Below are 15,384 nucleotides of genomic sequence, written 5' to 3'. Positions count from 1 at the left end.
ATTGGAGAAGAGTGATGGGAGAGAAACCATCTCTGATAGCTTAGAGATTCATCTGGTGCTACAATACACACGCCACATGAAGGCAATCGTCTCAGTAATATCCAGTTTATTTAAAAGAGTAAATTATCATTCACATTTGTCAACTTAAAAATTCAGTGTACAGAGAGCCTACGACTTACTCAAGTTTCTTTACAAACTTTGGGTGCTATGTTGTGAGAGTTAGCGTACAATTTTGGTTGGTGTCTTTCCTGAATTTAGTACATTAAATGAAGACACCAAGAACTACATGAGAAACAATGTATGACTCTTAAAAAGAAACTGAGTTTAATTATATCAGAGAAAAATCTGTTTAAAATAAATTCCTTTATTTAAAAACATCCATACGATAAGATAATTTTGATAACTGCAACCATATTGCTTTCAGGATGAGATCTTGTTGGCTGGAATGCATCAACTATTAGATAGTCCTTATATTCTGGGAAGATTCTTTGGCAGTTTTTGTCCCAACGGACTAGTTAGAGGGGCCTAAAGAGACAAGGTTTATTTAGGGTTTAACTGCTGAATATACAATCCAGTTTCTTTATAGGAAAACCACTGGAGTTAAAGAACTAATAGGATTTTAGGCTTGTTTATATATCTAAGAGAAGATGATAGCACCAAAATCCATAATCAACAAAGGGTAATTAAATTTCTACTTGTTTTTTTTTTTATTTCAGCCTATGCTGGTTCCAAAGGTAACTGCTCTCTGTTTTAAAAACAAACATCTGAGACCAGTGCATTTTAAATTGCATGTAAAGTATTACTGTTAGTACAGTTAGTTATTTCTTTTTGTTCTATTTAATATTAGTTAAAATTCCAATATTTGTTAATTTTCAAGTGGGCATGTTCTTGGAGTCACTTTGCGAGTAATCAATAAGGAGATATGACAATCCATTCAGCCTTTCTTTTCTAGTTCCTCTTACAGCCAGCAAAGGCTTGTCAGTACAAGAAGGTTTGGGTTAGCGTATTCAGAATCGTAGGAAATTAAAACCAGAATGGCTAGCAGCTAGACTTTGCGTAGCTGATGAATGTGTGAAACTTTTTATAGTTTTTATTGACTAGATTTTTTTTCACATTTCAAGTGAAAAAAAAAAAAAAAAAGCCCCACTCATCCTCCCTTGTTGCGATGAAACTACATTGGCCTATAATATCCATATATAGACTATAATATCTATATTGGCCTAGATGTTAATAAACCTGAAAGATATTTTAAAATATTTGGTCTATTCACTGTATACCACAAAACTTAAGGGACATTTGACTCCATTATGTATGATATTTTGCTTATTATTTTTAAGGAGACTGCTGTAATGCTGAAAACCTCAAGCCATGTGTAACCCATGGGTGGCATGGTTAGGAGTGCTGCCACTCTTCATCCTGTTAACTCAGGCAGCCCTCAAACCAGCAATGCCTCTGGTGATCGACAGCCAGCCTTTCAGCATTTTCTGGGCAGCCCCAACAATGTACTGTATGCCTTTCTTCAACGTGAATATGAATCTTCAAGTATTTAACATTATATCAAATCCTTTAGAGACTCAGAGTGGGTCAAAAATTGCCATAATTTATCCAAACGAATTAGGGTATTACCCTTACTTCTCTCAAGATGGAAAATCCTTTAATGGAGGAATACCGCAGAACGTGAGCCTTTCTGAACATCTTAGGAAAGCTGCTGATGACATCGGAGAAGCTGTCCCTTGGTGGAGATCAGAAGGACTTGTTGTTATTGACTGGGAAAGTTGGAAACCCCAATGGGATAGAAATCGGGGCAGCCGAATAATATACAACAACCACTCTTTAGCCTTCACTAGAAACCATCATCCTTATTGGTCAGAAATGAAAGTGGAAACAGTTGCCCGAGAGGAATTTGAAAATGCTGGAAAAAATTTCATGAACGTTACTCTCACATTGGCTTTAGAAATGAGACCAAAATGTTTATGGGGCTTTTATCTCTACCCAGACTGCTACAATTATGATTACAGAATAAATCCAGAGACGTACACAGGTAATTGTCCGAATGATGAAATTCTCCGCAATGACCAACTCCTGTGGCTGTGGGAGAAAAGCGCAGCGCTTTATCCTTCAATATATTTGGATAAAATACTGAAGTCAAGCTTAAATGCTTTGAAATTTGTTCACTATCGGGTGAGAGAAGCCATGAGGATTGCTGAAATGGCTAGACATGACTATGTTTTGCCGGTTTTTATTTTTTCCAGACCATTTTATTTGCATAGTACTGAAGCTCTCTCACAGGTAAGGAAAAGCAGTCACTCACATTTTTTTTTAAAAAATGGAAATTTTGTAGAATAACTATATAAAGCCTCCACATAAATGTTTTAGGATATTTATTTTCCCTTAGCAACACAATCTTATTCTCTTTTAAGCATGTATATTTCTTCAAATGTCAACTCAGTGCTGAAAAATGTCACTGACAATTAGATGTGCACTTAACACTTTTGGATAATGATTCTTACCAGCTTAGCACTCACAGGAGTTTCTTACAGAACAGATGTTAAACTTGATTTAAATAATGTAACAGATAGAGTAATTTTAACCAGAGAGAAATTTTAGAACTAACTTATTTTTTATTTTGTTTTCGAGAAGGAGTCTCGCTCTGTCGCCCAGGCTGGAGTGCAGTGGCACGATCTCGGCTCACTGCAAGCTCCTCCTCCCGGGTTCACGCCATTCTCCTGCCTCAGCCTCCCAAGTAGCTGGGACTTCAGGCGCCCGCCACCACGCCCAGCTAATTTTTTTTTTTTTTTTTGTATTTTTAGTAGAGACGGGGTTTCACCGTGTTAGCCAGGATGGTCTCGATCTCCTGATCCCGTGATCTGCCCGCCTCAGCCTCCCAAAGTGCTGGGATTACAGGGGTGAGCCACCACGGCCAGCCTAGAATGAACTTCTTAATATGAAAAGGCAATTTTCCAAATCAAAAACGTACAACATAGAGCTTGGGGTAAATTATTAATCAGCTACATTTCTCATTATATTGCATTTGTATGTTTTAATTAGCTAGGCTAACTGAAAAAATTACATAGATTCTCTTGATTTTGTCTTTAAGAGTCTACAGTACAATCTAGTGGTTATTGTCAAGGCATTAAAACTGGTTTATATAAGGAGACAGATACTGTCTTTAGACTGAACACAAAGCTGGAAGCCTACAGATGTGGGGATGAGCTTGTTTAGAAGATAATAAGTTTGAAGACATGGCAAGTGTTCAAACTTTAACTAGATTTTCACATAGGACATCATCGTAAGGATTCAATCTTTGGATGGGTGGCTAGATAAGAAAATCCTCAAATCTCCATCCATACCTGACAGCCAACAATTCTTTAGGGCAGTACCCAACACAGAAGCAAAGCTGTTGTATAGACAATACACAGCTTACGTAGACCACTTAGGTTTGAGATAAGGCCATTTAAAACCATTGAAAAGCAGTAGCAATTCTTCCTAAATATTTCAGAATAAAATCCAAATATTATTAATTAGACTTCACACTGCAGGATTACTCAGTATCATTCAATAAGTTTAGAAGGAAAAGAATCATAGCATTATGACAAAAATTTGGAAGAATCTCATGGGCACTTAACCCATCTCCTACCTAAATAAAAACCCTTTCTCATCCTGCCTCTACTTTAACACTTTTTGATGGGGCCGCTTCTTACATTAGAAGGAAAACTGCCGTCTGGGGGAAATATTAATTCCTAGAAAGTTTTTGAGTATCTACTTTAGATTTTTTTTTTAAATCTACTTTGCCTCCAATAACTTCATACCACTAGTTCTAATTCTACCTTCTGGTGCAGCATAGAATACATCAAATCCTTCTTTCAAAAGCCAGTTGTCCAGGTATTCTAGGATATCAGTCATGCCTACCAAAGTCTTCTTGCTAAGATATTCCTCAAGTGATGCCAGCTTTCTCAAATCATTTTACGTTCTTAAATCCTTTTCAGAAAAAAACCTGAGTTATATTTATTCATTCAGAAATTCTTGAGTGCCTACATTGTGTCAGGAATTACATGTTATTAGTAATAACAGTAGAAAATAATAATAATTCATGCAGTCAAAGAGTTCACCTTGAGAGAAAACGGGAGAATGAGATGAGCCACATTTTCATAAAAGCTTTTCATTGCTTTCCTATTTTTCGTGCTATTAGGCTTTTTAATCTTTTTTATTTTTAATTTTTGTGCGTACATTAGACTTTTAAAGTAAATTATAGGTTAAGTATCACCTCTGAGCTCTACTTTAGAAATCAATAGACTGCATTCTTCACTCACCAAAATATATAGAATCACCTGAGCATTATATTGAATTGTCTTAATGCTTTCCTATTGCCTTCCATGTATCACTTATCAAAAAACAGTATGGGTTTTTCTCACCTTTTGTCTAAGTAACATAACTTTCCAATGCATGTTTTAAAAACCAGTTCTGGTTGGTATTTGCCTTCAGCAGTGTCTTAATTAAAATAAGTGACTACATTTAGGTTTAAGGAATGTGATACTAGTCAGTATAACGGAAGAATGATTTCATTTCTTGTTGTATTACTTAGACAAATTGCAGAACATAAATACCAGTATTGCTGAAACCTTCCTACCACGCAGGAAAGCTTACAGTGGTGTGACAATTGACTCATTGCAGTCTGTGAGCACTCCACCTTTGCACTGGATCTCTGACTCTCCATACCTTGTAGGGGAGAAAAGAATGCAGATTGCTCCATCTGTGTCATCCCCTTTATCTCCCATCTCTCCCTATTTCCTACTTCTTTGCTCTTGGCCTATATTCATTAGCATAACATCCTCAGTTTCTTATCTTGGTGAACTGTAATCTACATAGTCACCCAATTTGAAAGTCACTTGGCTGCCTCCCTTCTCCTCTTTCCATTATCCAATAGGTAACTAAAACTTACCCATCTTTATTTCCAAATAACTCTTCAATCTGTTCCCTCTGCTTTACAAGGACTGACACTACCTTTGTTGAGGCATCATCATTTCTCACCGAACAATTTCTATCACCTCCTAATTGGTGTTCCTGCCTGTACTATCTTGACCTTCCCCTCCAGTGCATTCCTTTCTCTTTTTTGAGATGGAGCCTCGCTCTGTCGCTCAGGCTGGAGTGCAATGGTGCGATCTCGTCTCACTGCAAGCTCCGCCTCCCTGGTTCAAGTGATTCTCCTGCCTCAGCCTCCCAAGTAGCTGGGATTACAGGCGTGTGCCACCACGCTGGCTAATTTTTGTATTTTTAGTAGAGATGGGGTTTCACGATGTTGATCAGGCTGGTCTCGAACTCCTGACCTCAGGTGATCCACCCACCTCAGCCTCCCAAAGTGTTGGGATTACCCACCATGCCGGGCCTCCAATGCATTCTTTATATGCAAAAAGAAAAAAGAATCAAAGTTGCAAGTTTGTGTCTTTCCAGCACTAAATTTTTGCATTTATTTAGTTATTTGAGATGGAGTCTCACTCTGTCACCCAGGCCGGAGTTCAGTGGCAGGATCTTGGCTCACTGCAGCCTCCGCCTCCTGAATTCAAGAGACTCTCCTGCCTCAGCCTTCCGAGTAGCTGGGATTACAGGCAAGCACCACCATGACAGGCTATTTTTGTATTTTTAGTAAAGGTAGGGTTTCACCGTGTTGCCCAGCCTGGTCTCGAACTACTCACCTCAAGTGATCTGTCTGCCTTGGGCTTCCAAAGTGCTGAAATTACAGGTGTGAGCCACTGCGCCTGGCCAGTTGTCTTAACACTTTAAAACAGCATTTTTATGTTTGTATTTGGATTCTGTTTATACATAGAAATTCATACGTTCTTTCTTACCAAATTCTGTACGCTTTACCACAAGGAAGTGCTGGGAGTTCTCCGGATGGACTGTGATTTTGCCCGGATCTGAGTCTCTGCTCTTATTCTCCCTTGTGGATATAAAACTCTGCTCTCTCTAGACTGTCTTGTGAATTCATACTCATTCTCAAGAGTCTACTGATTCTCATTCCCAAGAGTCATCTGAAATTTAACCTGTTCAAGGATGCCTTCCCAGACTCTTCCATGAAGTATTAAGCACTTCTAATTTATATATGCCTTGTGAGTACTACTAATATAAAAATTATCTTATTATATTATAGTCACTTGTTTATATGTCTGTCTCAACCATTAGACTAAAAACCATTCCTTCAAGAACAGGAAATGAAATCTATTTCACTTTTATATTCTCAGTGTTTAGAATATTGCCTGGAACATTGCAAATATTTCTCAAGTAAATGTAAGAATCCAAGGCAGTATCACCTTTTCCAATTCTGCTATAGTCTTTTGTTTTATTTTTTTGTATGATAGCTTTATTTAAAAGAAATGCTTTTTTTCTGTGTATTAAAATTTATATTTTAATCAACATATACAATTGTAGTATGTATTTATCATATACAACATAATGTTTTGAGGTACATAGACATTGTAGAATGGTTAAATCTAGCTAATTAACAAATTCATGACCTCACAGTTATTTTTAAGAACACTTAATATCCACTCTCTTAGCATTTTTCAAGACTACAATATATTGTCATTACCTATAGACACCATGCTATACAATAGATCTCTTGAACTTATTCCTCCTATCTAATTGTAATTATATGTTATTTAACCAACATCTCCTCAATCCTCTCTCCCTCCTAACCACCTCAGCCTCGGATAATCACCATTCTACTCTCTACTTCCATGAGATCAACTTTTTCAGATTCTATCTGAGATCATGCAGTATTTACCCTGTGGTATAGTCCTTTGTTTTAGAAACAAAGATACCGTTATTAATGTGTTCCTTACCACAGTTGAGGGGTTGAGTCTTATTATTGCATTATCAGTGACAAAATTTGACTTGGTGGAAACTACTCCTGATACCTCTCTTTTCTAGGAGGACTTAGTGCATACAATTGGCGAAAGTGCTGCATTGGGGGCAGCGGGAGTAATATTGTGGGGAGGATATGAATATTCTGCTTCAAAGGTAAGCAATGATTTCTCTGTCAGCAACTTGAACACACTTTTGAGATTGGTTTAAAATTTTTTTTTTTTTTCTCGCATCAGGGTCAAATGGTTGCTGATTATCTGCTTACTTGACCTTAGTGAAATTCAAAAAGTACAGGGTCTAACATTGAGCATCTACTCCATACCAGCCATTGTGGTTAGTAGAAGGGTAGAAAGAGCGCAATCATTCTAATCAGGCAGCTAAGTGAGAAACTGATGTTTATGTCCTAGGGGTGTAATTTTGAGCATGTTAATTAACATTTCTGAGTCTCAGCTTCTCCAACTAAAAAACTGGACTAAAATAAAACCTCCTCCGCAGGATTTTGGTAGATTACATGGCATAATATATATGTGACAAACAAAAAATAATAAATTTTAAAAATGAAAAATTATTTCATTTGCGCTAAGGAGGGCAGATGCTCCAAAAATGATAAATAATTTTTTCTTTTTTTTTTTTTTTTTTTTTTTTTTTTGGTGAGATAGTCTCACTCTGTCACCCAGACTGGAGTGCAGTCGCGCAATTTCGGCTCACTGCAACCCCTGCCTCCCAGGTACAAGGGACTCTCGTGACTCAGCCTCTTGACTAGCTGGGACTACAGGCATGTGCCACCATGCCTGGCTTATTTTTTGTATTTTTAGTAGAGTCATGGTTTTGTTATGTTGGCCAGGCTGGTCTCAAACTCCTGGCCTCAAGCTATCAGCCCACCTCGGCCTCCTAAAGTCTTGGGATTACAGGCGTGAGCCACCGTACCCGGCCCCAAAATGATTATTTACTTTGCTGATTACCTGTTATAGAAATGCATGTGGGAGAATAATCTATTTGTATATAAAGATTTATTAACAATCTACTCTGTTCTGGCTGGGCGCGTTGGCTCACGCCTGTAATCCCAGCACTTTGGGAGGCCCAGGCGGGTGGATCACCTGAGTTCGGGAGTTTGCGACTAGCCTGACCAACATGGACAAACTCCGTCTCTACTAAATATACAAAATTAGCTGGGTATAGTGGCGCATGCCTGTAATCCCAGCTACTCAAGAGGCTGAGGCAGGAGAATCACTTGAACCCGGGAGGCAGAGGTTGCCCTGAGCCGAGATCACGCCATTGCACTCTTGTTTGGGCAACAAGAGTGAAACTCCATCTCAAAAAAAAAAAAAAAAAAAAAAAAAAAAAAAAAAAATTAACAATCTATTCTGTTCTTTTGTTATAAGAATACTTAATATGAAATCTACCCTCTTAAATTTTGGATTGCTTAATACATTATTAACTATAGACACTATGTTGTACAGGAGATCTCTCGAACTTATTTATCTAGGGGAACTGAACTAGCATATCTCTAACTTATTTATCTAGCATAACTGAAAAGTTGCAACCTTTAAATAACAACTTCCCATTTCTCCCACCCTCAGCCCCTTACAACTATTACTGTATTCTCTGCTTCTACGAGTTTACTATTTTAGATACCTCCTAAGTACAATCATGTAGCATTTGTCCTTCTGTGACTGCCTTAGTTCACATAGAGTAATGCCCCCCCAGGTTCATCTGGTTGTTATAAAGGACATTATTTCCTTCTTTTTAAAAGGCTGACTACTATTTCATTGTATGTATATAGTGAATTATCTTTATTCATTTATCTGTCAACAGACACTTGGATTGTTTCCATTTCTTGGCTATTGTGAATAGTGCTGCAATATACATGGGAATGCAGACATCTCTTTGAGATTGCAATTTCACTTCTTTTATATATCCAGAAGTGTATATGCGTATATACTGAATCACATAGTAGTTATAGTTAGAATTTTTTGAGGAATTTCCATACTGTTTTCCATAGCTGTTGTACCATTTAACATTCCCATCAACAGGATTTGGGGGTTCCCACTTCTCTACAACTTCAACACTTGTTATCTTTTATTTTTTAAATTATACCCATCCTAACAGGTGTGAGGTGATAGCTCATTGTTTTGATTTATATTTCCCCGATAAGTAATGATTTTGAGCATCTTTTCATATACCTATTAGCTCTTTGTATGTCTTCTTTGGAGAAATGTTTGTTCAAGTCCTTTGCTTAATTTTTGATTGGGTTATTTGGATTTTTTGCTGAGTCATAGAAGTTCCTTATATATTTTGGATATTGACCTCTATCGGATATATGGTTTGGAAATATTTCTACTATTCTATAGGTTATCTCTTCACACTGCTGTTTCTTTTGCTGTGCAAAAGCTTTTCAGTTTGATGCATCCCATTTGTCCACGTTTGTTTTTGTTTCCTGTCCTTCTGGTGTCATGTCTAAGAAATAATTGCCAAGACCAGTGTCAGGAAGCGTTCCCCGTGTGTTTTCTTTTAGGCATTTTAGAGTATTCGGTCTAATGTTAAGTAAGTCTTTAGTCCAGTTTGAATTGACTTTTGTGTGTGGTGTAAGATAGGGATCCAATTTCGTTTCTGGGCATACGGATATCTAGTTTTCCCAGCTCCATCTGTTGAAGAGACTATCTTTTCTCTGTTGTGTTCTTGGCACTCTTGTCAAACATCAGTTGATCATATATGTGTGGGTTTACTTCTGGCCTCTCTATTCTGTGCCTGTGACTTGTATATCTTCCTTTATACCAGTAACATAGTGTTTTATTTATTGTAGAATTGTAATGTATTTTTAAATGAGGAAATGTGAAGCCTCCAGTTTTGTTCTTTCTGAAGGTTATTTTGGCTCTTCTGGGCCTTTTGTGGTTCCATATAAAGTTTAGTTTTTTGTTTTCTATTTCTGTAAAAATTGCCATTGGGATTTTGATGGGGATAGCATCGAACTTGCAGATCACTTTGGGCAGTGTGGACATTTTAACAATATTAAGTTTTTCTGTCCATAAACATAAGTTATCTTTTATTTATGTCTCCTTTAACGCCTTTTATCAATATTATGTAGTTTTCGATGTACAAGTCTTTCACTTTTTTGGTTAAGTTTATTCCTAAGGATTTTATTATTTTTAATGGTATTGTAAATGGAATTGTTTTCTTAGTTTCCTTTTCAGATGGCTCACTATTAATGAATAGAAATTCAATTAATTTGTATATGTTGATTTTGTATACTGCAACCTTACTGAATTTCTTTATTACTTATGACATTTTTTTGTAGTTTTTAGGGTTTTCTATATATAGAATTATATCATCTGCAACAAGGATAGTTTTAAATTCAGATTCATTTTTATTTCTTGCTTAATTGCTCTAGCTGGGACTTCTAGTAGTATGTTGAATAGAAGTGGTCAGAGTTGGCTGGATGAGATGGCTCATGCCTATAATCCCAGTACTTTGGGAAGCTGAGGCAGGAAGGTTGCTTGAGGCCATGAGTTCAAACCCAGCCTGGGCAACATAATGAGACACCATCTCTACAAATAGTAAAAAAGAAAAAAATAGCCAGGTGTGTTGGTGTGTGCTTGTAGTCCTAGCTTCTCAGGAGGCTACAGCAGGAGAATGACTTGAACCTAGGATTTCAAAGCTGTAATGGACTATGATTGTGCTACTGCACTTCAGCCTGGGTGACAGACTCCATCTCTTAACGGAAAATAATTAAACTAAAATGAATAAAAGAGAAATGATTAGAGTGAGTATCCTTGTGTTATTTCTGATCTTAGAGAAAAAGCTTCAACTTTTCATCATTGACTATGATGTTAGCTATGGGCTGGTCATATATGGCCTTTATATGTTGTGATACATTCTTTCTATACCTATTGTTGTAAGAGTTTTTACTGTGAAGGGGTGTTAAATTTTTAAAAAATGCTTTTTCTGCATCTAGTAAGATGGTCATATGATTTTTATTTTTCTTACTGTTTATGTAGTATATCACATTTTTATAAGTTATATGTAAAGTTCCTGTCTTTTTTTAACCACATTACATATAAATGGTTTAACAGGTTTCTCCTAATTGAAGCATGTATTTGGGATGGTCTGATTAAATCCAAGCTGTCACATAGACAAAATTCTCTTTTAGATTCCTGATGTGAATCTTTAAATACAGATCATCTTTCCTTAGAGCAGCTGAAATAGTCATGGAATCACAGCCAAAAGGCTGCCAAATCCAACTCTAGAAGCAATAATTAAGGTTGATATAATCAAAACTTTTATAGTAAAATAGAAGAGGAGGTAGTGAGATGGAGAGACAATGGGTTATAAAGAATCTGGCTTTTCCCAAAGAGAGATCTGGCCTTTGTCCTTGGTTTCTGGGTGGTAATCTGGGAGTATCTTTGTTTAGGGTGGATATAATCACACCTAATAGTTTTATGATGAGGGCTGACCATGCCTCAAGAACACAAAGGGTGAAACAATGGGTAGATGCTTCAAGCTATGCATTATCAATGAATTGGAGACTGAGTTCAACCACTTAATCAATCAATCAATCATGACTCTTCTTTTTTTGATTAGTTAGGCTTGTCAGATATAAGTGTTTGATGGTTTTCTTTTTTTGAAGACCCACTCTTTATCAATTCAATTTTCTAATTCAAAAATTTATACTTTTAACTTTATTATTTCTTTTCATGAGATTGCTTTCTAAAAAATTATTTTTCTAAGTTCTTGAATTGAATGCTTGTTTAATTTATTATTTTATTCCTCTATGTTAAATAATCAAAGCTGTTGCAATAAAAAGTATTACTTTTGCATCTAGTATTAGCATGCTTTAAAATGTTAGGACATTTCTTTCAGATCCAAAGACAGAGTAGAGGATAAACTTCCACAAAAAGGTGCACATTTCTTTGGATAAAGATTTAAAATTAGAAGCTAATTTTAGAAATTTAGTGAACGCTCCAGATACACCGAAAATCAAGAAAGTTTGCCATAATAGGTAGAATATCACTTGCTGGGTTCTAGGAAATTGGTGACCAGCTTCTGATAATAGACAGAGATAGGAAATGCACTGATTCAATGAAGCAGGTAGCCACTAAGGTGGAGCTTCTAAAAGTGGAAAAGTGACTGAGAAGATGCAGAAAGTTGAGGGAATAGGAAGCATAGAAAAAAGCTTAAGTGGAAAGCGTGCCACTCAGCACCCCATCAGCTACTAGTGCACACTGCTGTATAGCTGAATGGGAGTCCAGGTGAAAGCCAATGCCAAAATGCCTTGTTTCTGGTTTGATAATTGAATCACCCAGTAAACAAAAGCACTTACGACTAGGCATTGACATTGAAAATTACTTTGGATGTATTAACACATTTTAACATGCAGTATTCCAGTTGTTTTTATTTTTCTAATTAATTTGAAATTGTGATTTAAAAAATTTCCTTTTGGACCAAATTGCTACTTGGGAGGGTATTTTTAATCTGTAAAAAACTAGGATTTTTGTGTCTACTTCTTTTATTGTTGATTCCTATTTTATTAATTATAGAGAGAAACATATGTATGCTTACTGTATTTAGAACAGATTGTGTGAGACTAGTTGGGAGGCAATCATCCAGGCGAGAGCTATTAGTGACCTGAAACAGAATGGTAGCAAGGGTTGAATTCGGGATATATTTTGAAGGTAGACTGAAAAGGACTTGCTGATGGCTTAACTGTAAGCGGGAAAAGGAGTGATGAATAACTCCAAGGTTTTGCTCCTGAGGCACTGGAAAGAGGAAGTTGGCTTATGCTGAGATGGGGAACTCTGGGAAGAGGGTCAGTAGATTATGTTGGAGTATGTTAAGTTTGAAATGCTTGTAAGACATCCAGGCAGAGATGTCAAGTAAGTAGGTGGGTACACAATCAATTCAGGGATAAGGTCTGGGTGATACACATTTGGGGATTGTATTTAAAGTAATGAGATGGGATGAGTTTATTCAGTGAAATAGTACAGCTATAGAAGAGAAGAGGTCTAAGATTTAAGCCAGGGGCACTCCAGTGTTAAATGTAGGAAAGATGAACAGGAGCCAGTAAAGAAGACTGAGAAGGAACATCTAGTGAGGTTGGGGACAAAACAGGGATGTGATCTTCTGGAAGCTAAATGAAGAAGGTATTGCAAGGAGGACGGCTGTGACAGAACAGGGAATGCCCAAGTTGAAGTTGATTATATTTGCCAGTGTTCTATGTTGTCTTCGTTTGACTCCTCCTGACCTCTGTCTTTCTTGGTTGCTTTTTCGTCCTTCCTCTTTTTTCCTTCCCAGCCGCCCTTTTCTTTTCTTTCCTTTGCTTCAATTGTTTGCCTGTTTTATTTTACTGTGTCTTTCTTAGAAACCTCCTCAGATGCCTCAGACAAGGAGTCTTGTCCTGACTAAAAACAGCGTGTGTTTCTAAATATAGAATGAGACTGCCGCAGATTGAATGTGTCTGTAACAAATAATATTGCTTACATGATCTTCAGAATTTACTATTGCCAAAGTGCTGGCCTTGTTCAACTACCTGTCAATGAAGAACTTTATTCTGCCTTATGACTTTCAATTTGAATCTCCCAAATCTTTACCAGATGGAGTCACAGTTCTGGGGCCTCCTCTCACTGAGAAAATATCCCACTGTTCTAAGCTTAATTGGTTTTAAATTATGCATGAGTTTAAATATAGATAAAATAAATAATTAAATGCTAATAGAAAACTCAATTTATATTACTAATTAATTTACTAGAATTTTTCCATGATCCTACCTGTGTGGATCAAGGCAGACATTTATCAAGATTCCAGCCAGGCTCTTCTGGGTTAGCTGATAATATCATTTCAATTAGGTTTGCCCATCCTAACTGCACAATATGATCATTAATGTACAGAAATGTGTCCTAAAGTTAAAGCCCAGTGCTATGGACACATCAATGAAATACCCAATGGTAGACTTGTGGGAAGACATTCTTACCTGCTATCATTGGACCGTATATGCAATGTACAAGTAACACTAGCATTTCATGTAAATAATGATCTTTTATATTCTACCTCCTAAAAACTGACTGATGGACAAGTAAAGTATGTTATATTTATATTATGAAATATTGAACAGCAATTAAAATGAAAAAATGCTACATGTATCAACATAAAAAATGGAAAATATTAAGTTCAAAAAGCGAGTTGCAAAAATATCCTACATGATATATGTATGTAAATGATTAAAAAGCACAAAATAATACCCCCTCTTGTTCATAATTACACACACACACACACACACGCACACACACACCCCTAGTAAAGTTATAAAAATGTGGATGAGAACTCATCAACTTTAGGAGAATTGTTATCTCATCAGAGGTAGAGAGAAGAATAGGATGACTTGGTAGTTTTTGAAAAATCTGACCTAATGTTAAAATATATTGAGTATCAGCATTGAAAATGTTTCACAAGTAAAGTTAAATTTTAACAAACCATCCCCATATTAATGATATCTTTTAAAAGTATTACTACAAATATATCTTTACATTAAGGACCAGTCTCTACTGGGACACTGTGAGATCATCTTCACCAATGAATTTGGTTGGTTCATAGTCTTCCCAATTAAAGGCATGGCTCATACTCACATGACCCTATAAAGGTTTAGTCCCTCCTTTAAATAGCTAATCCACAGAAATGCTCTTCCTCCTCAGCCTTACCAAATGCAAAACTTCAGGCATTAATACTGCCTGGATAATGGAAGCACACTTTGAGAGTGCTTTAAGTAGATTTCTGTTTTTCCTACAGGAGAACTGCTTATCTATGCAACAATCTATCCGAGGGCCTTTGGGCCGTTATGCTGTGAATGTGACATCGGCAGCCAAGCTCTGCAGTCAGAGTCTATGTAACAATCACGGAAGATGTATTCGAAAAACACCTGAGTCCTCCTTCTATCTGCATATGCCTGAAAGCAGTGGTAAGAAATATGTTCTAAACAAGAGTTTCAGATTCATCATTTCTGAACACAATAAACAGAAGACAATAACAGCTATGAAGAATGGATTTGTGTGTCACTGCTATTACGGCTGGCATGGACCATCTTGTCAGGATCACTCTTCAGATCTCCTAAGAGAGATGAATAAGGCTCCTACTGTTAACTTCAATTTATTAGTTTTTCTCAGTATGGCTTTTCCTGTGATCCTGCTAAAAATTTTTTTAGCCCTTACTACAACGCCAATTTTTCCTTGAAATACTAAACAGTAGCAAGTGTTGATTTTTTTCAACCTCAAACCTCTCCCAAAATATGTATTGACTTTAAAGTAAAAAATAAAAATAAAAAAGGTAGTCATTGATGCCATTCATTGAAATAGCAATTATTTACTGGGTGTTTACCTCATGCAAGGCAATAAGGAAAAGAAATTGAATATACCTGCTCTCAGGGAGCTTAAATACTTGTGGGAAAATGAACAATGATAAATAAGAAATAACCAAGTCTGGACAACATAGCAATATCCCATCTCTACAAAAAATGTAAAAAATAGCTGAGTGTGGTGGTGT

General features: G+C 36.6%; 1 protein-coding gene across 1 annotated transcript; it reads left to right on the top strand.

Moving 5' to 3' along the window:
* The first annotated feature begins 358 nt into the window (after positions 1–358).
* LOC116274484 (hyaluronidase-4-like) lies at positions 359–15,184 on the top strand. The gene is given in 5 exon segments (XM_031665210.1): positions 359–679; positions 1,338–2,289; positions 6,925–7,014; positions 14,635–15,040; positions 15,043–15,184. Coding segments are annotated over 4 exon segments (1,458 nt in total). The 5' UTR covers positions 359–679; positions 1,338–1,368; the 3' UTR covers positions 15,084–15,184.
* Positions 15,185–15,384: the final 200 nt, after the last annotated feature.

The sequence above is a fragment of the Papio anubis genome, chromosome 4 (genome assembly GCF_008728515.1).
Source record: "Papio anubis isolate 15944 chromosome 4, Panubis1.0, whole genome shotgun sequence".
In the NCBI taxonomy this organism is placed as follows: domain Eukaryota; kingdom Metazoa; phylum Chordata; class Mammalia; order Primates; family Cercopithecidae; genus Papio; species Papio anubis.
This window is presented reverse-complemented; position numbering and strand designations above follow the sequence as displayed.